Source organism: Eleutherodactylus coqui, chromosome 6 (genome assembly GCF_035609145.1).
Source record: "Eleutherodactylus coqui strain aEleCoq1 chromosome 6, aEleCoq1.hap1, whole genome shotgun sequence".
Lineage (NCBI taxonomy): Eukaryota > Metazoa > Chordata > Amphibia > Anura > Eleutherodactylidae > Eleutherodactylus > Eleutherodactylus coqui.
Genome location: NC_089842.1, coordinates 92,452,938 through 92,480,106, shown reverse-complemented (window position 1 = coordinate 92,480,106; position 27,169 = coordinate 92,452,938). Strand labels below are relative to the sequence as shown.

The 27,169-nt window shown below is 41.3% G+C and overlaps 1 protein-coding gene across 1 annotated transcript in view; it reads left to right on the top strand.

The window, feature by feature from the left end:
- LOC136633647 (adenosine deaminase domain-containing protein 1-like) overlaps positions 1–24,865 on the top strand; it is a 38,519-nt gene extending 13,654 nt beyond the window's left edge. The window contains exons 4-11 of the mRNA XM_066609405.1: positions 344–442; positions 1,040–1,165; positions 1,780–1,906; positions 2,713–2,883; positions 6,987–7,216; positions 17,978–18,215; positions 19,559–19,691; positions 24,752–24,865. Coding sequence (XP_066465502.1) covers positions 344–442; positions 1,040–1,165; positions 1,780–1,906; positions 2,713–2,883; positions 6,987–7,216; positions 17,978–18,215; positions 19,559–19,691; positions 24,752–24,865 — 1,238 coding nt within the window. The remainder of the gene's footprint in view (positions 1–343; positions 443–1,039; positions 1,166–1,779; positions 1,907–2,712; positions 2,884–6,986; positions 7,217–17,977; positions 18,216–19,558; positions 19,692–24,751) is intronic.
- Positions 24,866–27,169: the final 2,304 nt, after the last annotated feature.

Below are 27,169 nucleotides of genomic sequence, written 5' to 3'. Positions count from 1 at the left end.
TCCCCACAGAGTTTTAATGTAACTGCAAACTCCTCCTCTGCTATTGTGAAGGTGTGACAGAACAGCGGGCTAAGGCCTCTGTTGTAGTGTTTAATGGGCCTCCAGGAATCAAACACTTATTACCTATCGTGTGGATAGAATATAATTGTATTTGGTCAAAAAAGCCCTTCAAGAACTGTGAACAGACTAATAAATAGCAGAACCCTTGTGCGCCCCCATGATTTTCTTTATATAAGATGAATCTACATGCTAATAGCCTTGTACTTACATTTGTTTTACATTTAATTTTCACTGTAATATTACAATATATGTAACAAAGTGTAAAATGTGTGTGTAATTGCAGCTCAACTTGCAGAGGCTGCAAACAGAGGTTGTAAAGGAGGTCCTCCTTTGTTACCTGTGGAAGCAAATGTATCTACAGAGACTTCAAGAAAGCCAGTTGGTAAGGATACTTGTTTTAGTATTTGCATTGCTATTGTCAGATTTCCTCATTATGAGCTTATACTGTACCGTACAGAAGCCTCCCAACAGGATACATTTTCATAGCGTTTATACATGAGCTCTCCCTCACACACCAACGTATTGAACATTGGTCATTCCTCTAGATTAGCATGGGTATAAAACAGTTACTCAAAGGTTGGAAGAAGCTTGCTAGGTTAGAGATAGGCCAAACTTGCATACCACATAGTTGCAGTGCTTGGTCATTTGACCTGTGACATTCTTCCCATAGTGTACGTAGTAATGGCATGCTTGCCAAGCCAGATACTTGGTGATAGGAGGAAATGGAGTTGAGGGCTGCAGAGTTTGGACACTTTCAGGCTATGTGCGTCTGGTTGTCCACCGCTAGCTCATCAGTGGGAAAAACCTTAATGAAATGGATGGAACTGTTTTGGAATTGTATTTTCTATTGTTTGAAATTATAATAATGTAATATGCTCACTTTGGTCATTGATCTCTGATATTCTATGTCCTTTTTCTGTTTAAAATGTGCTATGTAGAATTGTTTTTATGTATTTTTTATTTGTGGTGTTTTTTTCAGATAAGCGTTCATTTGCTTATGAACGGATGACACAAGTGATAAAAGAGAAGTATAATGAATTGTTATCTAAGTGTCCAGAGTATGAAAGCTGTGGAAATTCTTTAGCTGCATTTATACTGGAAACGGGTAAGAATGTCCATATGCACAAATGCCATAGCTATAGTTAAAGGGGTTCTGCAAATGTATCAAGTTATTCCCTGTCCATGCCTAACTTTGATCGGTGGAGATCCCCACATGGATGGATCGGAGGTCGCGTGTGCATGCCGCAGCTCCATTCATTTCATTGGGAGCACTGGAGATTTCAGAAATTCTAAGAATATGCTAGTGGAATGTGTAGAACATTGATGTGCATGCCTTTTGTGTTATATAAAGGGACACGTCATTGCCTGTTAACTTTTCCATGTCAGACTTGGCAGTCTCTTGTGGGTATATTCTTCTACTTCATAATTTATTTATTTTTTGTTTTGATGTTCCCTACTTGTTAGACTTTTTATGCCTTGACAATAAACTCATCACATTGTGTCCTGCCAGGACATCAGCTGTTAGCTTTGGGAAGTTTGTCTAGTAACACTCTAAGTTGGAGTGGGAGGAGAATGTGAGTTGGCATGTGTGTGTGTATATGTGTATTTGAATGTAATTATGCAGCATAATAATCGCATCAATAGTCTATTAACAAAGTGTGATGGTTTAAGAAATGAAAAACTTGATTTATTTTAAGCACAATTTTCCTTGCCTTTTAGACGGACGACAATGGGAAGTAGTTGCATTGGGCACTGGAGAGTTAAATTTTGGACAGAACACTCAGAATGATGGTAGAACTCTTCATGATTCACATGCTATAATTTCAGCCAGACGCTCCTTACTAAGGTATTTATGCATGTGCATTTAACCTCTTACTGACATGTCATAAATGTAGATCGTGTGAGGGCTCGAGAATTGAGCCTGCGCCATATGCAGTGAGTTTCGGCTTTTCTCGACCGCTAACACCTAGCCGGCTAGGGTTTTGGATAGGTTTATTCCTGGCAGTTAAAGGGTTTGTCCCACAAAAAAAAGTTTAGTTAAATGCAGCCCATAATTATAGACCCATTTGTATTTACACTTTTTAAAAGTAATGGGGCACCTTTACTATGTGTCTTTAGACGCATCCGGTCGCTTTTTCCGATTTGTCTGAAAAAACAGTGCAGCTTTGTGAAAAGGGGCATGGCTTAAATTGTGCCAAAATTTTGGCATAAACTGGGGCAACCAGTAGGTGGTATAAACTTGGACTAGACAGCTATAACAATGGGCTCAAAGTATCTGACCTGAGTTTAAGGATGTAAGTTTTTATACTTTCCTTCCCCGCCGTTTCCTTGTTGTCAGGGCTCAAACTCGCCACTGTAATAGACTGAGGTGAGCGCTAAGTAGTCCTCCCATTCTTTGCGCAGAATAGGAGAACTACTTGGCACACGGCTCAATGCATTTAGTGGCAAGTTTGAGCACTGATAGCGGGGAAGGAAAGTATAAAACTTACATCCACGAAGTCGGCAGGCCAGCTACTTTGAGCCTATACACTTGGCTTTTAGGGCTCAAAGTAGATGACAAAGTGTTTTCACAATAATGGGGAGCAATACAGAAATCTGTACTTTTTTTTTTTTTTTTAATTCAAAATTTAACAGTAAAGATCTTCTTAATAGGTATTTCTACAGACACCTTCTCCTTTACTACAGTGGAAATAGTGGCATGATGATGAAGTCTATTTTTTGCCGAGAGGCAGCAACTGATCTTCTGGCTCTTAAGCAGAATTTGAATCTCTGTCTGTATATGAATCAACTTCCTAAAGGAGCCGCTCAAACCAACTCACATTTGTAAGTATTTAGTGTATTGCAAAGCAATAAACCCTTTAATTGTTTGGCTAGAAGGTTGGAATGTTTAAACTTGGGGCTAGGGCAACCATAGGGATGGAGGGGAAGCTGGTGTAGACAGTGATGTAAGACTAAGTAATGAAAATGTGTAGATCGGTGGGAGGGCTTAGAAGTAGCAGAACACTTAATAGGGATACACTTAAAAGCTAACCAAACACCTATGAACTGTATAATGCCTAACGCTAGACGTCTGACACCGTTGACGAACTGGAAGTAATAATGGTTTAGAAAAACTGACCTAGTAGAAATAACTGAGACCGGTTTAGATGAAAATTGTGACTGTTTGGCTAACTTACGGGACTAAAGTTTGTTCAGAAGGGATCGTAAAAAAAAACGGAAAGGGAGTTTTTGTCTTTATGTAAAGTCCTGTTTAAAGCCCACATTGCGTGAAGATATGTTAGGGAAATTAATATGTGGTAAATTACACTCCTTGTCAAAAAAAAAAAATCAAGCACCTAGAAGTTCTGCTTTTGCTGAAAAACTCAGCACGCAGTTACATCTCAGGTAGATATAAAAAGTGTGGGGTAATTAAATGAGCAGTCTTGCCACCTGAGATCTTAAAAGTGGTCCACCCTTAGCCTATAAAAAGGGGTATCAGAGGCTACTTGTGTGTAGTGTTGACCGCTAGACATGCCTCTACGACGTGATCAAAGATTTCACGTGGCTAACATAGTTTGAGAGGGGCGCATTATTGAAATGCAAGAAGCTGGATGGTTATATCAACAAATTGCCTTCCACCTGGGCCGTTCTGACCAGAGGGGACACACACCAGGTTACCGGGCTCAGGACTCCATCCGCAAACTACCAGTAGAGAGGATCATCTGATTGCCCAACAAGCATGAGCAGCTCCAACTGTTTCGTTGTCCGCCATTCAGAGACAGATGGCTCCATCGTTACACCCCTGTGTCTGTTGGAGCCACTTAAGGGTGCTTGGCTAAAGGACATCTGGTCTCATGACACCCGTTACGTGTACTGCCTTTGACACCGACCCATTATTCCATCCATTTGCAATGGAGTCGTGAATTATGAAACTAGACGACTATTGAGTGGAACCAGGTCTTTTAGCCTTTATTCTTCAGTGTCAGATTAAGAGGATGCATGAGAGGTACCTATCATGGATTTCGGTGTTGGGCTGTGTGGTAGAGCTGCCGCTGAATGTGAGGCTCTAGCCTGAATTGGAAGCGGGTGCCTAGCGGAGTGCGGTGGTGAGCATATGTATTTTTTTTTTTTTTTTGTGGTTTGATTTAAGTTTAGTTTGGGCACCGACTATGTTTGTGTCTGGAGACTTCAGGGTGAGCGCTTCAATTCTGCCTTTGCTGTGGAAGGGCACACTGCCCCTACTTCTGGAGTGACGGTCTGGGGGCCACCGCACACGACAGTCGGTTGCACTTACCGTAGTAGTGGTACAAGGAACAATGACAGCTCAGCCATATGTTCAGGACCTCCTGCAGCCACGTGTGTTTCTCATGTGGCGGCTTCCAAGAGGCTTCCAGCAGGATAAAACAAGGAAATATAGTAGAAGTCAGAAGCACTCAGCACAACCCATAAGGGGGGGGAAACAAAAGCTCTCTTCCAAACAATGTATATTGCATGCCTGTACCGGGATTGAATCCAAGCCCCATAGAAGTACAGCAATAAAAATAAATAAAACCGACAGCAAATTTTTGGTGCAAAAAAAAGACTTTAGTCTTTTTAGTTACCGCATCATCTCACAAATGGCGACGTTTCGACATCAACATTCGGTCTTTGTCAAGCTGATATAAGTGAGCAACCTGTGCACATATATAGAACCCCTAAGCCAATCACCCAGACTTACAATAATAAACAGGTGTGTAACATACCATAAAGGGGTTGTCCCGCGACAGCAAGTGGGGTTATGCACTTCTGTATGGCCATATTAATGCACTTTGTAATATACATCGTGCACTAAATATTGGCCATACAGAAGTTATACACTTACCCCCTCCGGTGCTGGCGTCCCAGTCTCCATGGCGACGATGAAGCCTCTTCTCTGGTCGCAGGAACAGTCGCGCTTGCCCAGAGTGAAATCCTCCGCTGGATGTGTCCGGGCTCACGAGCTGCATCCTGGCTCCTCCCTCTTCGTGCCATCGTAGCTCCGCCTCTGTCATGTGGTGCCGATCAGCCAATGAGGTGGCTGTAATCAGCAGTGGAATGCAAGACTAGAGAAGAACATCCACAGTGCACCATGGGAGAAGACCCGAGGTGCACCGTGGGAGAAGACCAGCGGCGCCATCTTTGAAAGAAGAATCTTCAAAGCTGCAGAACGGGATCCAGGTAAGTGAATTTTTTTTTTTTTTAAATAACAAATGGATTCGTTTTTACTGTGCACAATGTGGGGGTCTGTTTAAAAAAAAATTGTAGGTTTTGGCGCGGGACAACCCCTTTAAGTGTCATCATAGCTACACCTGCTGCAGTCGGTTGCACTTACCGTAGTTGTGGTACAAGGAACAATGATAGCTCAGCGATATGTTCAGGACATCCTGCAGACACATGTGTTCCTCTCGTGGCGGCTTCCAAGAGGCGGTTTCCAGCAGGATAATGCTCAGCCGCACACAACTAAAGGTCACAGGAATGTCCCCACAACATTGCCATGCTTCCGTGGTCTGCTCAGTTGCCAGAGCATACGAGTGTGCACAATCCATAGGCTCAGATTCCATACAGAAATCTGCACACCTCCATGTCCGCCCGTATCACTTCTTGCATGCAAGCTGAAGGCAATACAACAGGGTACTAGAGCCTCCCTTCAAGTGTTAAACTCTAACAAATGATCTTTTTGCTCTGATATTGTAATCACTTATATCAGTTACAATCGCACATGGAAAGTTTCATCAGATTCCAGCAACTTCTAGGTGCTTGATTGTTTTTGACAATGATTGTATTTTCTTGCAGATTCTCTGGATTTCACTGCACTCATTTGAGTGGACATCCATAATATAAATATCTGCACACTAAAATGACATGATGTGGAATTAAAATCCGCACTGCGGGTCTGTTTACTCCTGTATATTTTTTCTTTTCTGCATCATGAAGATGTTTTTGTTTTTTCTTTTTTTTTGTACTCTTCTCCACACTGCTGGCTATGGAATACGCTGTGGATTTTGCACACACAGTGGCACACAACACATCTTAGTAACACGATACTCGTATGCTGCATATTTTCCATTAGAGTTGTGTGTATGCATGAAGCTATTCAGATATTTGGGGCACACAGCATAAAAGATAATTCGGCACCTGATTTTGTTAAAGATCTAGCTGCAGATTTCACTGATTGTATTGAAATGAGTGAAATCAATAATGAAATATCTTCAACTGAAATATGCAGCATTTTTTTACGCTGTTGGTGAATGGGGTTTCCTAAAACCTCACTCAGTAACATTGTATTGTACTTGGTTGCCGATTCCTCAATGGAGATTTCACAACTTGTATGTGGTGTGCGAAAGTGGCCTAACTTAAATGTCATGTGCATCTCGCCTTCAAATGTGTCCAAGAAATGGGATACAGCTGTACTGTATGCTATTTTTGATGAATCCATAACAAAAAAAAAAAAAAAAACAAGCTTCGGTGGACATTTTTTTTGACACTAGAACCCTTGCAGGCCATGCAATGTCATCTTCCCCATTAACATCAATGGGAAACACTTTTGATCTTCTAGCGCATGTGAAACACACGTCTGAGGATTGTAATTTCACAGAAGTGATGAGGTGTTTTTGAATGAAAAACTCCTCGTCTGCATGTAAAACATACGCTGGCAAGCGCAATGTCGGGCCGCGCTTTTCGGACCAATATTGCGCTCACCTGTGTGACTGTAGCCTCAGTGGGAAAACTAAGGAGTCTAAGTCAGGTTTGTCTTACCAACTCCACAGACCTGGTTAACATGTACCCATGAAATTTGTAACCTGTAATCAGAGGATTGAAAGAGCACAGTGGAAATACTAAGTTTATGCAATCTTGCACATATAATTTTTGTGGAGCTTCTTGCTTTTTAAGGAAACTTTATGAGAAATATATATTCTGCTTTATTCTAGACGTCTTAACCCCTTTTCGCTCTCTGCACATGAGAATAACGACCAGTTAAGCCTCCATATTTCAGTGGAGAACCGGAGTTATCCGATAGCATACTTCCCTCGTGACACAATTGCTCATATAAGCAGCATGTCTCCCACTGACAAGCTAACAAAATGGGAAGTTTTGGGAGTTCAAGGAGCGCTCTTAAGCATCTTCATGCAGCCAGTGTACATCAGCAGTATTCTTGTTGGTAGGTATTTTAAAAATATTGGTATAGGGTATTTTCTCCTGCTCTCCCAGTTGTCTTGAATGGATTAAAGTGCAATGGCAGACCCAACCTTGTGTGCATAGACATTGTGGTATCGGGTACTGTAGTGAAGCACCTCTTTCTTTAGTTGATTTTGGGGGAAGGGTGGGGGGTGCAAATAATGATAGTCATGACTCCAAATTGACTATCTTAATGACATAAGCTTATACAATTACTCCTTCTCCAGCTTACTATCACCTGAGTTGAACGAGTGTCAAAAGAATTAACCCTTTCCAATCCAATGTCGGGCCTTCCCTGACATCATTATTTTCCTCCACAGCTCCGATGTCGGGGCAGGCCCGACACTGCAGTGCAGGAGTGCATCTGCACCCAATCGTCAGACACATCGGGTGCAATTGCACTGAGGACCCCCGCAAGGAGAAGGCAGAAAGGGTTTTTAACCCTTTTTCCTTTACATATTACATAGCACTCAGCACTATTTAATGCACAGATTCTGCCCGACGATCATGTGACCGGCAGGTGTCACCTGACCTCAGCTATCACATTAGAAACAATACGTCAGGGAGGCGCCACCTGTGTCGGCTTGGAGCTGTAAAGCCTCTGTGTAATCAAACTCTATGCGAGTTTGATTGCTTAAAAGATAAATCAATAAATTCGACTCACCCGGTGTCTGGTGAGTACCCCTTTAAGGAGGTCTCACCAGCACCTCCACTTCCTCGTCGGCTTTTAAATCCTCTGGTATGTCCGTTTGGCTGCTGGGCTTCTGTGTCCTGCTGGCTAGCAGGACCCACTCGAAGTATATTCGTATATAGACTTTTAAAAAATGGAAATGCCCGCGCTCTTAAGGACCTAAACACCAGAGTCGGGCTATAGGCACCACTTGCACCCAACTTTTATTCCTAATATCCTCTGTGCAACGCGTTTCGTTGTCCTACACGACAACTTTCTCAAGCACAATGTTAACAGCTTTACATTTACACTTAATATATAGATAACTCACAGTTTGGTGGCAGCATCCCATTCGTTGCGCTGGTTTTCAGGTGTAGGCGTCCTGAGCGTCTGTCAGATGCGAGGCGCCATGTCGGGAGTGAGTATCGGCATCGTCACTTCCGGGTAGGGTGACGTATGCCGGTTCCAGATGGAGCTGAATGCCCTGCACGTTCTATCTCCTAGCTAATTGGTCCTGAAATATGTCAATCAACATGTAAGTGTTCTCTACGGTATCTGCGTTAGCTGCGCTAATATAGTGTGTAAGTGCAGCATGTCTGTAAGTAATTAGTCCTATCGCTTGCCGTGTATAGGCTGTATCCTAGGCAACCGGGAGAAGTTGCACTAGCCGGTTGTCTTCAGAGTAATGCTACGATCCTGACTTGTATTTGAATTTCTGAAAGGGGGATTTTATGTGATTTGATTTTGTTTGTTCAGCAGGCAAATTATATTTAGTATAGTATTAAACCTCACTGCATAAAATATATTAATATATATAAATAATAATATTATTAATAATGATAATATGGTAGGTTTGTTAATTTGGGTAGGGATGCTGCCACTCACAAAAAAGAATTAATATATATATGTGTATAAAATACTTTCTAAAATACATTTTCCATCATATCCATAATTTTCACATAATTTTAAAAACATAGAACTGACATATAACTACTGTTAGTAGCATTAGGTAATATATATTATATATGATTGTACATATATATAAAATCTAAAACGGAATAAAAATCAATTAATTAATAAGTAAATAGATAAATAGATAAACAAATAAATACTGATAATGATCGATTCTACCCTTAATTTATGGCATCTGTATGTATCCTTGTATCAGTACCATTGCATGCTAACATGCCTATCACTACTTGATTATAAATACGATTATATAAAAACTTTATATTAAAATAAATTATAGAATATATATAACAGAAAATACTACTATATATTATATGTAACTTATATAGAATAATATGCGTACATGTATATATAAAAAAAATTTTATATACAAATTATTCAATAAAAATTGTGGCAATAAAATTGTGGTAATAAAATTACTGAATTTGATATGGTGCCTCAGATTTTTTCTAGTGCCTCATTTAAGCCGTTTGGTGTGAGTGTGTTGAGTCTAAAAATCCAGTACATTTCTTTTTGTCTGAGTTCCTGTATTGATTTAGAGTCTATATGTTCTAAAGGGGTGATTCTCAGAACGGTATGGTCTCTATTATGTTCATTTGAAAAATGTCTGGAAACACTATGTTTTGAGAACCCGTTTTTAATGTTGCTGCGGTGTTTACTCATTCGGTCTCTTAGTGCATTAATTGTTCTCCCCACATACCTAAGATGACAGGGACACTCCAGCATGTAAACTACTGCTTCCGTTTTACACGTTAGTCGTTGTCTAATCTCTATAGATCCCTCTTCTCTTAGTTTAATTTCTGTTCTTCCGTTAGATATGTTTTCGCAGCATTTACATTTTTTATCACCACACTTATAGACTCCTGTCGGTCCTCTTTGCACTTTCTCCCGCTCCCGTTTCTTGTTCTTCTCCTTTTTTGGACACGAGGGTGCTAACATATTTTTCAAGGTTTTGTTCCTCCTGAAGGTACATAATGGCCTATCCGGTATGATTTTATGTAAAAATGGGTCCTCTTGTAATAATGACCAGTTGTTTTTCATAATCTTCTTTATGTTGCCAAACTGTTTACTGTATTTTGTTGTAAATGTTATTCTGAATCTATTGCTGGACTCTTTTCTTTCTGTGTTCCTCCTAGATCCTTCTTTGTCCTGTTCATGGCTGATCTTTTGTTTTTCGGTCACTTTCTCATAAGCTGAGTTGATTATGGTAGTTGGATATCCTTTATCACGGAATCTCTTTTTGATTATTTTGGCTTGATTTTCGAAATAATGCCATAATGGGCAATTGAAAAGGGTGAGAAGAAATTGCACCACTCTAGAGGATTTCGAAGATCAAGCCAAAATAATCAAAAAGAGATTCCGTGATAAAGGATATCCAACTACCATAATCGACTCAGCTTATGAGAAAGTGACCGAAAAACAAAAGATCAGCCATGAACAGGACAATTTCTTCTCACCCTTTTCAATTGCCCATTATGGCATTATTTCGAAGATCAAGCCAAAATAATCAAAAAGAGATTCCGTGATAAAGGATATCCAACTACCATAATCAACTCAGCTTATGAGAAAGTGACCGAAAAACAAAAGATCAGCCATGAACAGGACAAAGAAGGATCTAGGAGGAACACAGAAAGAAAAGAGGAGTCCAGCAATAGATTCAGAATAACATTTACAACAAAATACAGTAAACAGTTTGGCAACATAAAGAAGATTATGAAAAACAACTGGTCATTATTACAAGAGGACCCATTTTTACATAAAATCATACCGGATAGGCCATTATGTACCTTCAGAAGGAACAAAACCTTGAAAAATATGTTAGCACCCTCGTGTCCAAAAAAGGAGAAGAACAAGAAACGGGAGCGGGAGAAAGTGCAAAGAGGACCAACAGGAGTCTATAAGTGTGGTGATAAAAAATGTAAATGCTGCGAAAACATATCTAACGGAAGAACAGAAATTAAACTAAGAGAAGAGGGATCTATAGAGATTAGACAACGACTAACGTGTAAAACGGAAGCAGTAGTTTACATGCTGGAGTGTCCCTGTCATCTTAGGTATGTGGGGAGAACAATTAATGCACTAAGAGACCGAATGAGTAAACACCGCAGCAACATTAAAAACGGGTTCTCAAAACATAGTGTTTCCAGACATTTTTCAAATGAACATAATAGAGACCATACCGTTCTGAGAATCACCCCTTTAGAACATATAGACTCTAAATCAATACAGGAACTCAGACAAAAAGAAATGTACTGGATTTTTAGACTCAACACACTCACACCAAACGGCTTAAATGAGGCACTAGAAAAAATCTGAGGCACCATATCAAATTCAGTAATTTTATTACCACAATTTTATTACCACAATTTTTATTGAATAATTTGTATATAAAATTTTTTTTATATATACATGTACGCATATTATTCTATATAAGTTACATATAATATATAGTAGTATTTTCTGTTATATATATTCTATAATTTATTTTAATATAAAGTTTTTATATAATCGTATTTATAATCAAGTAGTGATAGGCATGTTAGCATGCAATGGTACTGATACAAGGATACATACAGATGCCATAAATTAAGGGTAGAATCGATCATTATCAGTATTTATTTGTTTATCTATTTATTTACTTATTAATTAATTGATTTTTATTCCGTTTTAGATTTTATATATATATGTACAATCATATATAATATATATTACCTAATGCTACTAACAGTAGTTATATGTCAGTTCTATGTTTTTAAAATTATGTGAAAATTATGGATATGATGGAAAATGTATTTTAGAAAGTATTTTATACACGTATATATATTAATTCTTTTTTGTGAGTGGCAGCATCCCTACCCAAATTAACAAACCTACCATATTATCATTATTAATAATATTATTATTTATATATATTAATATATTTTATGCAGTGAGGTTTAATACTATACTAAATATAATTTGCCTGCTGAACAAACAAAATCAAATCACATAAAATCCCCCTTTCAGAAATTCAAATACAAGTCAGGATCGTAGCATTACTCTGAAGACAACCGGCTAGTGCAACTTCTCCCGGTTGCCTAGGATACAGCCTATACACGGCAAGCGATAGGACTAATTACTTACAGACATGCTGCACTTACACACTATATTAGCGCAGCTAACGCAGATACCGTAGAGAACACTTACATGTTGATTGACATATTTCAGGACCAATTAGCTAGGAGATAGAACGTGCAGGGCATTCAGCTCCATCTGGAACCGGCATACGTCACCCTACCCGGAAGTGACGATGCCGATACTCACTCCCGACATGGCGCCTCGCATCTGACAGACGCTCAGGACGCCTACACCTGAAAACCAGCGCAACGAATGGGATGCTGCCACCAAACTGTGAGTTATCTATATATTAAGTGTAAATGTAAAGCTGTTAACATTGTGCTTGAGAAAGTTGTCGTGTAGGACAACGAAACGCGTTGCACAGAGGATATTAGGAATAAAAGTTGGATGCAAGTGGTGCCTATAGCCCGACTCTGGTGTTTAGGTCCTTAAGAGCGCGGGCATTTCCATTTTTTAAAAGTCTATATACGAATATACTCAGCTATCACATGGTCGCCGAGCCGGGAAGCTGAAGGAAGAATGCGGAAGTATTGCTTCCGCATTCTGCCCAGCGATCATGTGATCGTCGGGTGCCACCTGACCTCAGCTGTCACGTGATCGCCGAGTCGGGAGGCTGAAGGTAGAATGCGGAAGTATGACTTCTGCATTCCCCCGATTGTGAAGTGACCACCGACACCCTCCTGAACTCTCATCCATTTTCCCCAGCTTCAATTTATCTCCAAGAAAAAATTAAAGCGATCAAGAGGTTGTTTGTATTCAAAAATGGTACCAACAGAAACGACAGGACGTACCGCACAAAATGAGCCCTCACTCAACTATATCGACGGAAAAATAAAGTTATTGTGCGCAGCAAATGGAGTCAGAAAATATAAAAAAAATGCTAGTACAGCAAAAAAAGATATGTTTGGTATTGTAGTAATCATATTGACTCATGAAATAAAGTTATCAGGTCATTTTTGTTGCAGTTTGTGCGCCGTGGAAACAGGACGTACCGAAAGATGGCGGAATGTCGTTTTCTCCACTTAGAATTTTGTTTTACGTTTTTCAGTACATTATATGGTACAATAAATAGTACCATTGAAAAATACAACTCGTCCCGCAAAAAACAAGCCCTAATGCAGCTACGTCGATGGATAAATAAAGGAGTTACGATTTTTTTAAAAGAGGAAAAAACAAAAATGGGGGCAAAAAAGCTCTGTCACTAGGGAGCTAAGCTTTGTAAATCAGATTTAGCTAAAGGTCTGTGGGAGGCAGGCCAGCCTGCTCAGCAGGTACATTTCTTCTTAGTTTTAGAATACAAATTATGTCCCCCTGTCAAAGAGGGAGTACGGCCGAGCCTAACACCACTGTTTTGCTATCTCTCAGAAGACAAGTTGGCAAGTGGGTCTTCAACTGCCCTCTGATCCGTCAGCCGTAGGTTTACCCAGCTGTCCTAAGTTTAATTACGCCCTCTCCAAGGGGAGGGACACTGAAGGTTTGTCCCTGCTGAAATTTAAGTAGCCTATCTATACACCACAGCAGGGAAATGACTGTGAACCACCAAGGCTTCTTAACATGCTTGGATGATTACTCGGATACTATCTGGGACTCCGATTCACCCTGGACAAGGAGCAGTCCTCTAAACTGTTCTTTGCTTGGTAGCCTTATCAGAGCTGTCAAGGAGTCCCTAAACAGCCAGAAGCAGGAATCTTCTTCCTACCAAGAGGGGGGGGGGTTCTATCAGACTACCTTGATGCTCACCAAAACTTTTTCCTTACCGTTCTGAGTTTGAGGAGATCCTGTCAAAGGGTTATTTTCCAGACAGGAGTTCCACAAAAGCAAAGTGCTTAGATGTTGTGTATCTTTTTCCAAAGAAGCTAATAAAAAGTGGTCTGTTTCTCCTGTTGATCCTTTAGTTTTCTACCTGACTGACCACACAACCCTTCTCATGGCTGATTCTACTGATTTTTCAGGACTAGCTAGATTTTAAAATTGAATCCTTTGCCAAATCCTTTTTTGAAGCATCCCCGTTCACTCTCAGAACTTTTCTTTGCCACCTTATAGGTCAGCGGGCCCCCTAACTAAATGGGTGTAACAACTCCTCCAAGGTGCACTCCTGGATGAAATACCTGAGATTACTCTTAAAATTCCACACAGTGAAGATATGTGAATCTTCTTATGACTTATCCAGACTTCTAACCTGTTCCTTGCACCTTTCTATAGCCATATGTAGGATGCTGTGGCTAAAGTATGGGTCTGATGGTGCAGCATCGACACGTTGACAAACAGCTCTTCCTTTTTCTGGTTCTCAGCTATTCACTAGCAAGCTAGATGAGCTTATTTCCCAGGCCACCGGTGGTAAGAGCTCATGCTTACTGTACTATTTTTTTTTTTCCCCTTGTCATCAATTCTTTTATCCCATGGGTACCAGGCCCTGCATGAGAACACTTCCAGAGGTTTTAAACCAATCATTTTGTTGTCCTAATAAAATAAGGAATGGTACATCCAATCCTGAATTTGAAGTGCCATAAGCCATTACATCATATTTTAGCATTTCCAGATGGAATTTCTCATGGTGGTCATTACTTGCTAGATATCAAGCATACTCCTCCCTTCCGCAACTCTGATCAGTATTACCCCAGCGCTTTACAACTGGTCACTTACCAATTTGTAGCTCTCCCATTTGGCCTTGTCACTGCTCTGAGGGTCTTTAGAAAGTTTCTCTCCTCTGTGATGGCAGTCATTCACTCTAGAGACGTGGTAGCCATTGCCAATTTGGATAATATCTGGATAACCCACCATCCAATGCAGACAACTCAGATGGCATCAGATTACCATGGACACCCCTATCCCATTTCATATGGATCATCAATTGCCCCAAATCTCACCTGTTCCCCCTCAGTGTCCCACACTCCTGGAAAGGATCTTTGATGCAACTCAGGCCATGATATATCTCCCACTGCAGAAACGTCCCTTACAATATAACACATCTCCAGGGTTTTCGGCCAGTTCGATTTAGTCAATGTACAGTTATGAGGGTCTTGGGACTCGTGCTGTCTTCTATAGAGACGATTATTGTATGCCTAATTTGATCTCATTGGGGCAAGGTCTTTAAATGGGCCTGAGGCTTCGCTTTCTTAGGGGTCAGTCATTAACCCTTTTTTCAGTATCCCTTAACTCATTCAGCTTTCCATACCTTTTTGCGATTTATAGAAAGGTTGGACAGCGCCTTGTTGTATATTAGTGCATACAATTCCTGTGCATGAGAGAGGAGTAAAAAAAGAATTGGACTTAGAGGTGCCTCGCTTGGCACTGGGTGAGTCCAGGTTTGCCTGGTGGTATTGTGGCAATTTCCTTATTCTCATCTGTAACCAAAGGTTACAGACTAAAGAAAAGGAAGGATGCCACTATAGCTATATAGCAATCTAAATTTATTTTTTTACATAAAAAAAAAAAAAAATGGTATATTGCAACACGTTTCGGTGCCAAATATTGCACCTTTTTCAAGACTTGTCAGTGCATACATACACTTCATAGATGGTATTGGAGACTTGCATGTACAGTCAGTGCATACATACACTTCATAGATGGTATTGGAGACTTACATGTACAGTCAGTGCATACATACACTTCATAGATGGTATTGGAGACTTGCATGTACAGTCAGTGCATACATACACTTCATAGATGGTATTGGAGACTTGTTAAGCTGATAGCTTCTGTGTGTGGAACGCCGAGCGTTATGACGTCCTCTTCTGGAGTCGCCTGGGGGAGTGGTGTAAGTATGTACCAGCCCACCAACTTCTGGTACCTCTGCACAGGTATTGTAGTTCATGACTCGGGTATAATGGAGTCGTTCCTGCTGTAGCTCCAACCTTTCCTTTTACACACACACACACACTCCCAGCATTCGCCCTCCCCTGCCGAAAAACTATCTACACTGATTCATTTTTTTGGATATTTGGCCACAGCAGCCATTTCGTCACAAACCTAATTTTACACATCGTTAACCTTGACTTAAACCTAAACCAGGAAGAGGGGAGGTCCTCGAAGCCACAGAAGTCTCTCGCTTGAACATTTTAGGGAAGTATATCCATACTGCCCCCCCACCACACACCAACTGACTCGGGAGACCCAATTGTCCTCCACCACAAAGCAACTGACTCGGGGAAACCCAAGATCACCAATTTGCTACCTCCAGACTTTGAGACCTGCTAGCCATTCCAGGACTAGCCCATCCACTATCTCTGCAAGGACTCTGCCCTGTCAGAGCCCAGAGGCAACAGACCCACTGTAACAAATTAATCACCAAAAGGGGGGTCGGCTATCAAGCCCATGCCGACTACGCCACTCCCCATTACCCCTGTCATGGGCAGCCTCTGCCCAGGGCCCTGCCAGACCTCTGCTTTGGCCTTTCTGGAAGATTGTACTATATTCCACAGTCCTTTTTATTTATTTATTTTTGCCTCAAACTGCGTTTTTTTGTTTTTTTTAATGTAATCTCTCAAGTTCTCTATGGGATGGAGCTCGGGATTTGGCTGGCCACTAAATTACCTCAATCCTGTTTGCCCGTAACCAAAATGATGTTTACTTACTGCTGTGCTCTAGGCCATTGTTTTTAAAGGGTATTTCTTCTTTTCATAGGGCATCATGATCTCAAGTATTTTGATATATTCAAACTGATCCATGATCCCTCGTATGTGGTAAATAGGCCCAACATCATGGTATAGGGAACATCCCCATATAATTTTGCACCACCATGCTTTACTGTCTTTACAGTGCAATGTGGCTTCAATTCAGTTTTCGGGGGTCGTCTGACATATTGTCAGTCACCAGACTGAAAAAGAGCTATTTTGCATTTATCACTCCAGAAATGTTGAGCCGCTTCTCTTTAGGACAGTCAATGAGTTCCTTTTGCAAAATTTTTTTCTCTGTTTGAGATCTGCCTTTTGGTTTAAAAAAAAAAAAGACACTTTGTGGGGAGTTCCTGCCGGAGACTTGGCTTTACTTAATCGTCTTCTGATTGTTGCAGTACGTACCGGTAAGTTCAGATTTTTGATATTTCTGGAGGGGATCATTGGCTGTGCCTTTGCCATTGTGGCTATTTTTCGATCAATTTGAACAGTAGTTCTCCACCTCCTTCCACGGCTTTCAGGTTTGGGTTGCGACTTCAAGGTATTTGAGATTATTTTAGCTGAGCAACCTATAATTTGCTGCACTTCTGTTTTCCGTCTCCAATTTTTGTAATCAAAGTACGTCCTTCATCAGAACAAGGTCTGGAATTACCCATTTTCACCAGTATTTCAGAAGGAAATGCACTATAACCAACACTTGCCACCTTCCTACCTTAAATAAGGGCCAAAATTAACCCCTGTTGTTCCACATAATTGATGACCACCAATGTAATCCCTCACTGCTGCTATTTTGAAAAATCTCTTCAATTAATGATTCAGTTACTCAGAATGAGTGGCACATCCTAATTGTTGGCTCTGGTTTTTTCTATTTATTACTAGAGATGAGCGAGTATATTCGCTAAAGGCAATTGCTCGAGCGAGCATTGCCCTTTAGCGAGTACCTGCCCACTCGAGACAAAAGGTTCGGGTGCCGGCGGCGGGCCGGGAGCTGCGGGGGAGAGTGGGGCGGAACGGAGGGGAGAGCTCTCTCTCTCACCCTCTTCGCCCCCCCCCCCCCCCCCCCACTCCCTCCTGCTGACTGCCGCTACTCACCGCTTCCCCGCGCCAGCACCCAAACCTTCCGTCTCGAGCGGGCAGGTACTCGCTAAAGGCAATGCTCGCTCGAGCAATTGCCTTTAGCGAGTATGCTCGCTCATCTCTATTTATTACACTTACAAGTAAAGTACTTGGTATGAAGAAATTTCACTTCTACTAAAAACGGTGATTTATCAGCTAATGTTGGACTATTTTTTTTTGAACACTACTGTAAGTCTTATCTGTATAATTTTGGCAAAACCTGCAGCGAATGAGCCATTTCTCTTATATTTACTTTTAGGTGATGTAAATTGCACAGACACAAGAGGATTGGAAATTGCCATAAAGCGTCGAGTTGATGATGCTCTGACTTCAAGATTGCCTATGTTTTACCTCGTACACAGGCCTTACATCAGCATTGTGAATGCGGTCAACCAAACTCGGGCTGTTGCTGGAAATTGCACACTCAGTTTGAACTGGTCAAAAGGAGACAGTTCTTTGGAAATTGTTGATGCATTGCAAGGGAAAACCATTGACAGGTATCTGCTTGAAAGCCCATAGACACTCTGTCTATGGGCTTTTAATTTTTATTATCTTTTTTTGCATGTATGGTTACAAATAACATTTGAAATTGCATTTATTAAAGGGCCGCGGTGTTTGTGTTCTTTTTTTTTTTTTTTTTTTTAATATATATATATATATTATTCATTCATTATATAGCTATCCCCTGAGTATATACGGTATGTGAGCTAGTGTTGCCTTGTTTAGTTATTTCTGTCTGAAACTTACAGCCGCTTTTTCCTCATATGGACAAAGGATCTCTGTTCCGACCAGCTCAGATCTGCCTTGCGGTTTTCATTTTCTAGCCAGATTCTCAGTTTGCATGATGCTGTTACATGGTTCTATCACATAAACGGCTTAGAGGGGGATACAGACACTCTTGTCACAGTTAGGAGCTGTGATAATCATCAGTGTCACAGTTATAATAAAGGAGATTACAGCTCATCCTCATGACTGTAGAACTATGGTCTGCAGCGCCCTCACTTGCAGGAAAAATGGTATAAAAAAAAATAAAATACCATCAAGATGGGGAGACAGGAGGCTAAAATGCAAGGAAGTGACTGGAATACACAGAGGAGACCTCAAAAGTATAGCAGGCAATCATGAATAGGGCAGGAATGGAAAAATGTTTTTCTCTTTGGGGGCCTTTTAAAATATTTCCTCTATTTTGATTTTCTTGTAATACAATACAAGCTAATCAGCAGACATAGCTGGCAGATGACATGAGACTAGAACGAGATTGGGCAGTTTATATTGTAGTGTCTATACATGGCAGCAGTAGAAGCCAAACAGGAAAGTGCTTATTTGTAAAAGTACATGCAATGCAACAAAGCGTTCAGGTGTCTCTCTAGCCTTTAAGGCTGGGCTCACACGGGACGGAATTTCTGTGTGAAATGTCCGCACGGCAATTTCGCCTGCGGCTCCTAATCCCCGGATTAGCCAGCAAAGTGGACGACACTTTGCAAAAAGCTCATCCACGTGCTGCGGCCAAGCCGCACTGAAACTGACATGCCGCGGGGAAACAAAGACGCGGCATGTCATTTCTTTTTTCATTTCCGCAGCTGCCTCTCTCCTGTCTATGGGGAGAAATGGCCGCAGCGGTGATGCAGGCGGCAAAGCCGCTTCAAAACCTGCAGCTGCGGCCGCGGGTTTTGAAGCTGCGCTTATCCCATGGAAATCTCGCAGTTCTTCGGTGCGGCCAAGCGGCTGGATTTCCGACCCGTGAGGACCCAGCCTAAGGACCTAATTCATAATCCTCTTTAAATGCTCTTAAACCTCTTTTTTAAATTGTTTTATGAAAGAGATTTATTTTTGTCTATAGTTCACCATTTAAAAGTGGTCACTTGATGGCGAGTCGTCTCTGCAAAGCTGCCATGTTAAGCCGCTTCAACTTGCTTGGAAAAGAAGCAAAAAGGGATGATGTGTATTGTGGTCTATCTTATCATGAAGCAAAGGTATGAAGATATGAATATCATACTCCCCAAAAGAATAGCTTTTTATCAGACATATCTGTTGGCAAAGTAAGGGTAAGTTTATGGAAGGAATGAACCAAGGCTATAGCCAGATCAACAGTAGTAAAAGGGGAACCTCTTCCGGACTTTATGATTGTCTTTATCCCTTTGTGACCACCAATACGGGTTTTTATGTCCTGGGTGGCTGGGCTTAATTCTACAGAGCCGTAAAAACATGCCGACCCTGCAGAGTACCTGATGGCAACGGTCACATGCAGAGACCCCAGGCTTTACTAATGGATAACGGCGATCGCATAAAAGTAAAAAATAAAATAAAGTTTCTGCTCCCCTCATGTAAAATGTTGGGTGCATGCGCAGAAGCCCAGGAAGCCCGAGAATTAAAAAAAATATCTCTGTTCCCGGGTACCATGAGTAGTCGAGAGCAGGGAGACGTCACCGGGGAGCGCAGTATGTGGTCCCTGGTCACGTGATCACCGTTATCCAATGGATAATGACAATCATGTAACGTAAAAAATAGTGTGTGTGTTAAAAAAAAAAAGGGGGGGGGGGGAGTTTTTAGTCTTATCTCCCCTCACGAATCATATTCGTGAGGGGAGATGAAATTGAGTATCTAAGGCCCCTGGATTTATCCGCAGACCCTACCCCGGCTTCTGCACATGCACCGACTGGCGGACTCATGTGTAAAAGCTAAGGATTGATGGGGAATTTTAAAACTCCCTGCTCCCAAATGTAGCTGAGAGCCTGGAGATTTCAATGGTGGCTGCGGTATGTGGCCCCTGGTCACGTGATTGCTGTTATCTGATGGATAATGACGATCATGTAAAGTAAATAAGTTAGTCTCATCTACTACCACGGATCGCATCTGGGAGGGGAAAATGACATTCTGTACCTTTTTGTCCCCAAACGCAATCATTTTACCATCTTCTGTGCATGTGCCCGTCGGCTAACTGGCGGATGAAAGCACAGAAGCTGTGGAGGGCCTGGTAAATTTGAAGTCTTCTCTCTTTTGGCTGGTGCAGGGAGCGAAGGCCTCCATTGAGTGGTCCCTAGTCATAGTGATAAAAAGGTAGCTAAGGGACGACGCAAGAAATCTAAACAACCAAGAAATGTACTGCACATGACCGCCTGCGTGATTGTGCAGTACATTATGCGGGGTATGCCGGGCTCACAGCTGGGATCCGCTTCGGGCCTCCGCAAGCGGATTACATATATGGCTGTGTAAGCCCGGTGTGATTCAAATCATTACCTGTAATATGTAATTTTACAAGAAGCCCCCGCTCGCCTTCCTGGAGTTCCAGGAGCAGCTTGTTCAGCGCTTTCTGTGTGAGACCGCCGCACCTCAGCAAGATTACGGAGACTCACAGAGCACTACTTTTTACACCCCATCCCTGCCACTGAGGTCAAGAAATACCCCCCAAAAAAGTGTCGGCTTTGCAGCAGGAGAAAGGATACCTGGTTCTATTGCCCCATATGCCCATTCCAAACGGGCCTCCGAAATTACCCCTTTTTTTGAGGCATACCGCACAGGTTTACACTGTTACTTTTATCTAAAGATGTAGGGAGTGCCAAAAGGGGTGATGATAAAAGGTGATTTATTTTTAGGAAGTCAGTTTTTTTTTTCTTTTCTCTGCACAAGTGAGCAATTGGATTGCAGGGCACACCTGAATAAATTCCAGCCTCAACGGGTGTTCCCTCCATTACAGGCCTAGCAATGTGTGGGGCTACAATGGGGTATTGCTGAACACAGAAGAAATGGTGCTATAAAATTTGGGGTGCGTCTCTCCCATTTTTCCTTCTTTAAAAACAAAGGAATCGGTCATGAAAGGGACATTTATGGAAAAAATGTTTGCCTTTTTGACTGCTGCATCACATTGTTGACTCATGTTCAGTCTATGATCTATTAGTATACCCAAGTTTTTTTTACATGTGCTGCTTAGCCCAATTCCTCCCATTCTGTATGTGCTTTTTTTCTTTTTTTTTTTTGCCCAGATGTAGAACTTTGCATATCTCCTTGTTAAATACCATTCTGTTAGTCGCTGCCCACTGTTCAAGTTTTTCTAGATCTTTTAGAATCTTTCTCTTCCCTAGTATTAGCTATCCCTCCTAGCTTTGTGTTGGCAAATTTTGATCAGTTTCCCATTAATTCCCTCCTGCAGATGCTTTTATGAAAATGTTGAACACCACTGGGCCTAGGGCAGGGCCTTGTGGTACTCCACTTAATACATTCTTGCATTTGGATGTACAGCCATCTATGACCACTGACTACAGTCACTCAGTCAGTTATGAATCCACCTAACAGTTGCCTTGTCAATCGCATATTTGGTCTTTTTTTTTCAGTAAGTATGGTATGAGATACTTTGTCAAATGCTTTACTAAGGTCAAGAAAAACTATATCCACCGCATTTCCCTGATCAACCCAGTCGGTGATTCTGTCAAGGAAGGAAATTTATATTCATCTGGCATGACTTGTTTGTTAAACCCATGCTGGCTCTGGTTAATTTCTCCATTTTTATCCAAGTACTTGCATACATGCTGTTTAATAATTTGTTCAAAGTTCATTCCCGGTAAAGAAGTCAGGCTCACAGGCCTGTAGTTTCCTGGATCCACCTTCCCTATTTTGAAGATTTGAAAAGGGCAAATGCTGTCCCTATCTTCTGGGACTTCTCCTCTCCTGGAATTTTCAAAGATTATGGCAAGTGGTTCAGCAATTACCTCCGCTGCTTCCTTTAGTATCCTAGGATGTAATTAATCTGGACCTTGAGACTTGAATTCATTTAAGTTAGCTAAGTGTTCCCCCACCATCTCTCTGCTTACAGATTAGCCTGCATTCTTTTATTCCCCCAATAGCACAGGGAAGGTCAGTTGATGTGCCATCTACTTTCTGAAAGAAAACAGATATAAAATTGGAATTTAAAAGTTTGGCCTTCTCAACTTCATTCTTAACCAATTCAGCATTTTCATCTTGTAAGCATCCAATAGCGTCTTTGACTTCTGATGTAGAAAGAGTTCATCAATATCTTCTGCTTGTCCAGGTGGCCAATAGTAAATGCCTACAATAGTGTCCTTTTTGTTATTCTCTCCTTGTATTCTTACCCAGTTTCTACAGAACTACTATCCTCTAAAGCTTGAATCTTGGTGATGTTTTCCTAACATACAATGCAACACCTCCTCCCCTTTTTTTTGGTCTGTTTCTTATAAATAAGTTGTATCCTTCTAGCCTTGTATTCCAATAATGTGTATTATCCCACCAAGTTTCTGTGATGCCTATGACATCATATTTCTCTTCCTGTGTTAGGAGCTCCAATTCTCCTTGTTTGTTTCCCATGCTCTGTGCATTCGATCACAAACTAAAATGTTTTTATACAGTGTCTCTTGCTCCTCTACTTTCCTTCTGAAATTTTTTTTGTCTTTGTTCTTTCTTTCCACTTCTAATAGCGAGGGTCTCAAATGTATTAATTAGCTGTATATTTTTACCTGGCCTTTCACTTCCCTTCCCATATTCTAGTTTCAAGATCACTTAATGAGTGAAGCAAGGTACCCAACAAATATATATGCTTACCAGTTTTTGTAAGGTGCAACCCGCCTCTAGCAAGGAGTCCATCACATAGGTAATTCACTCCATGGTCTAGAAATCCAAATCTTTGCTGACTGCACCATCAACATAGCCAGTTGTTCTCCTCTAGAATCCTGTTCCATCTTAATCCATGGCCATCCATTGGGAGGATGGATGAGAAGACCACCTGTGCTCTTCATCTTTCCAAGGTCTTCGAAGTCTCTGCTGATAGTTGCAAGGTCCTTTTTTGCAGTGTCATTTGTCCCTACATGTATTATTGGGGATGGGTGGTGTACTGTATGACCATGGCCATCCATTGGGAGGATGGATGAGAAGACCACCTGTGCTCTTCATCTTTCCAAGGTCTTCGAAGTCTCTGCAAAAAAAGGACCTTGCAACTATCTGCAGTGTCATTTGTCCCTACATGTATTAGTAGGAATGGGTGGTGGTCTGTATGACTGAAGAGTCTTGACAGCCTATCAGACACATCTTTGATTTGTGCACCTGGAAGACAGAACACCTCTCATGAGGTGTCAGGTCTGCAGACAGCGGCCTCTGTTCCTCTCAATAGGGAATCCTCTCAAAACCACCACTCTCCTCTTCTTCACAACAACACTTCTTGTCCATTCAAGAGGACTGTGTGTTTACTACACAGTTCTTTGTGGGTTGTCATTTCTTGCTGTACCTCTTTCTCCTCTGCTCCGTTATTTTTGGGTAGAGTCATTTCTTGCTGTACCTTTTTTTACATGCCATGGTCGCATTGACTGTGGCATGTAAATGATTACACAGTGGGGATTGAAAGTTTCTCCTGTCTCTGCTGTTTGAGCAAGTGCCAGGCTGGTATCCAACATCCACGGCCATGCCAGGATTCTGATGCAGCCACCATAAAAAAAAAGGCAGTTGCATTAGAATAAAGCCCATTACAGCCATTGTTAAAATACATTATGGGCAGTGATTTAGGAGATCTCTTTTCTGGTATGTGCAGTGTATACTTTTTACAAGTAGTAATTGCAACTCGAACACCATTACATTTTTTTTTCATACCGCCTTACAACTGTTGTACATGAAAATAACAGACAATTAGAGCTTTTTCTGTGGAACATAAATAGCTAGAACCAGCATGCCTCATATAACAAAACTGCTTTAATTTTACTTTAGCAGCTTGAGAAATGAAAGCTGTGCTGTGATTGGTTATCGGCAACAAGGGCAATCTTACTGTTAGGCAGTTTAGCTAAATGAAAATTTTTGCATTTGCTTCCATTGATATCAAATTTATGTACGAGTGTCATTAAAGTGAGTTATGAGTGTTTCAAATCAGGAAGCTCACTTGTAAAATCCCTGTCCGATCTAGCAGATGTTCTGCATTGTACAGCCGTATTTTAAGATAGTTTAGTTTAATAACCTAGACTTGAGTGTATGTGGTTGTATTGCATCATAATTTATGTGAAATTCAGACTTTTTTTCTTCTTGTTTTTACACTTTTTTATAGAACCTTTCAGGATCCTACCAAGAAGCAAAGTGCTTGCTGAAGTCCTATTTTGATCAGCAAGGTTTTGGATGTTGGATTGTGAAGCCAAAAAGTATTGAAAACTTCTCAATGTAATTCTTTAAGAACTGTAATAATTGCTTATATATCTTTCTCTTTTGTTAACCTGTTACTGTATGCTAAGGTTTAAGAAAAAACTGAAAAAAAGCTTTAACTCTTAAAATTGTTTAAATCTTACAGGTTGTAAACTATTGATGGCCGTCTAACCCTCTAAAGTAGATCAGTAGTAGTTGGTTGATGGGGGGCCTGTCATCTGGGACTGCTGCTGATCACTTGTTCTCTGAGCTCATGCAGTGAGCTAGTTTCTGCAGGACGCAGGCAGCTCCATTCTTACGTCAGTGGCTTAACTTGGTACTACAGTTAAAGGGGTTGTCCCGCGAAAGCAAGTGGGGTTATACACTTCTGTATGGCCATATTAATGCACTTTGTAATATGCATCGTGCATTAATTATGAGCCATACAGAAGTTATTCACTTACCTGTTCCGTTGCTAGCGTCCCCGTCTCCATGGTGCCGTCTAATCGCCCGATTAGACGCGCTTGCGCAGTCCGGTCTTCTCCCTGGTGAATGGGGCCGCTCGTGCCGGAGAGCTGGTCCTCGTAGCTCCGCCCCGTCACGTGTGCCGATTCCAGCCAATCAAGAGGCTGGAATCGGCAATGGACCGCACAGAGCCCACGATGCACCATGGGAGAAGACCCGCGGTGCATCGTGGGTGAAGATCCCGGCGGCCATCTTACTAAGGTAAGGAAGAAGTCGCCGAAGCGCGGGGATTCGGGCAAGTACATAACGTTTTTTTTTTTTTTAAACACATGCATTGGGTTTGTCTCGCGCCGAACGGGGGGGCCTATTGAATTTAAAAAAAAAAAAAATTCCGGCGCGGGACAACCCCTTTAAAGTTCCCATTCACTTCATTGGGAACTTGGACTGCAATTCAGAGCTTGGCCACTGCAGTGGAAATGGGAGCTGTCTGCTTCCTGCAGAAATCTCTTCACTGCACAAATGCATTGTCCCAGAGAACAGATATCCGTTAAGTGCCAGAGATAGACTCCCGACTATGTATTACAGATGATCTATCCTGAGGATATGTTATCAATAGTTTACAACTGGACAACCCTTTTTAAACCAAAAAAATGTTTATGGCATTTAGTGCTTTTTTTATTTTTTTAATGCTTGTAAACAAGCTATTTATGTTCCACATTTATGGGAACAGTTCTCTTCTCTAAGGAATATAGAAGTCTTAACATTTATATACTTTTCTTTTGCATTGTGTTAAAGTAAAAGGACAAATATCAACAAGTCATGTTGCTTGTGTTGGTAGTTTTGCATTTTTACTATTGTGCAAGCAAGTTGTTATAAAACCAACATGAAACGACCATCCGAATTGGAGATCGGCAGAGAAACTGTGACCAAGTTCCAAACTGGGCAGTAAAAGGTATTTTAAAAAATGGAGGGCTTACAGGGTAAAAGTTTAAAAAAAATAAAAAAAAGTCAGATGGGGGAAGGAAGGGAAATAGACGTCTACTCATCAGCTTGAAAGCAAAATTTCTACTCTGTTGAGAAGGAAGGACGTAGGCTATCCATAGGTTTCTGAAACTCAGAAATCTTCTATGATTGTCAAAATGGATGTCCATTTATTATGTGTCGGTAGGGGTAGGACTAAATGGTCACTTGGGCTTCAACAGGAGTCACACAGCTAAACATCACTGTGGAGCACTGCAACATCGCACTTCAGTCAATGAAGTCGCACTACAAGTTGTATTTTGGAAGTTCCAGTCTGTGTGGAAAGATTTATTTTTGTTGTTGAAGGAACCAACAACTTCATGGAGTTATATTACAGTGCTACACAGTGGTCTCTGGTTGTGCGACTCCCCCCCCCCCCCCCCCCCCCCCCCCCCCCCCCCTCATCATAGCCAACATCATTGTGTAGCCCTAGCCTCTAGTTGCTTCTCGAGCTCCAAGAAGACTTTTTACTTGATGCACTCACCGGTATGATTCTATATGTATAGAGTGACAATATGGCATAACTAGAAATCGGAACATGCTGTGCCCTGCAAAATGCCTTCAACTTTATACTGAGCCAGTTTTTTTTTCTGTTGAAATGAAACTAAATTTCTATAACGTTCTATTGGAGGCTAGAATACATTCATAATCCGGTAATGTACAGAGGGACTATATGATTTAGCAGTACAGCTAATCAAGTGGTGTCCCTCAGAGGGCCATGATACAGACTTTCCAGGCAGTTTCTTTGTATTAGAGACGACCAGTTAGGCCTCATTCACAAGAGCTCCCCCTATCCCAGGGCTTCTCACAGAGATTCTCGATAGCAAATAGAGGGGGTGGAGCTAGAAGGCAGATCCTTTTA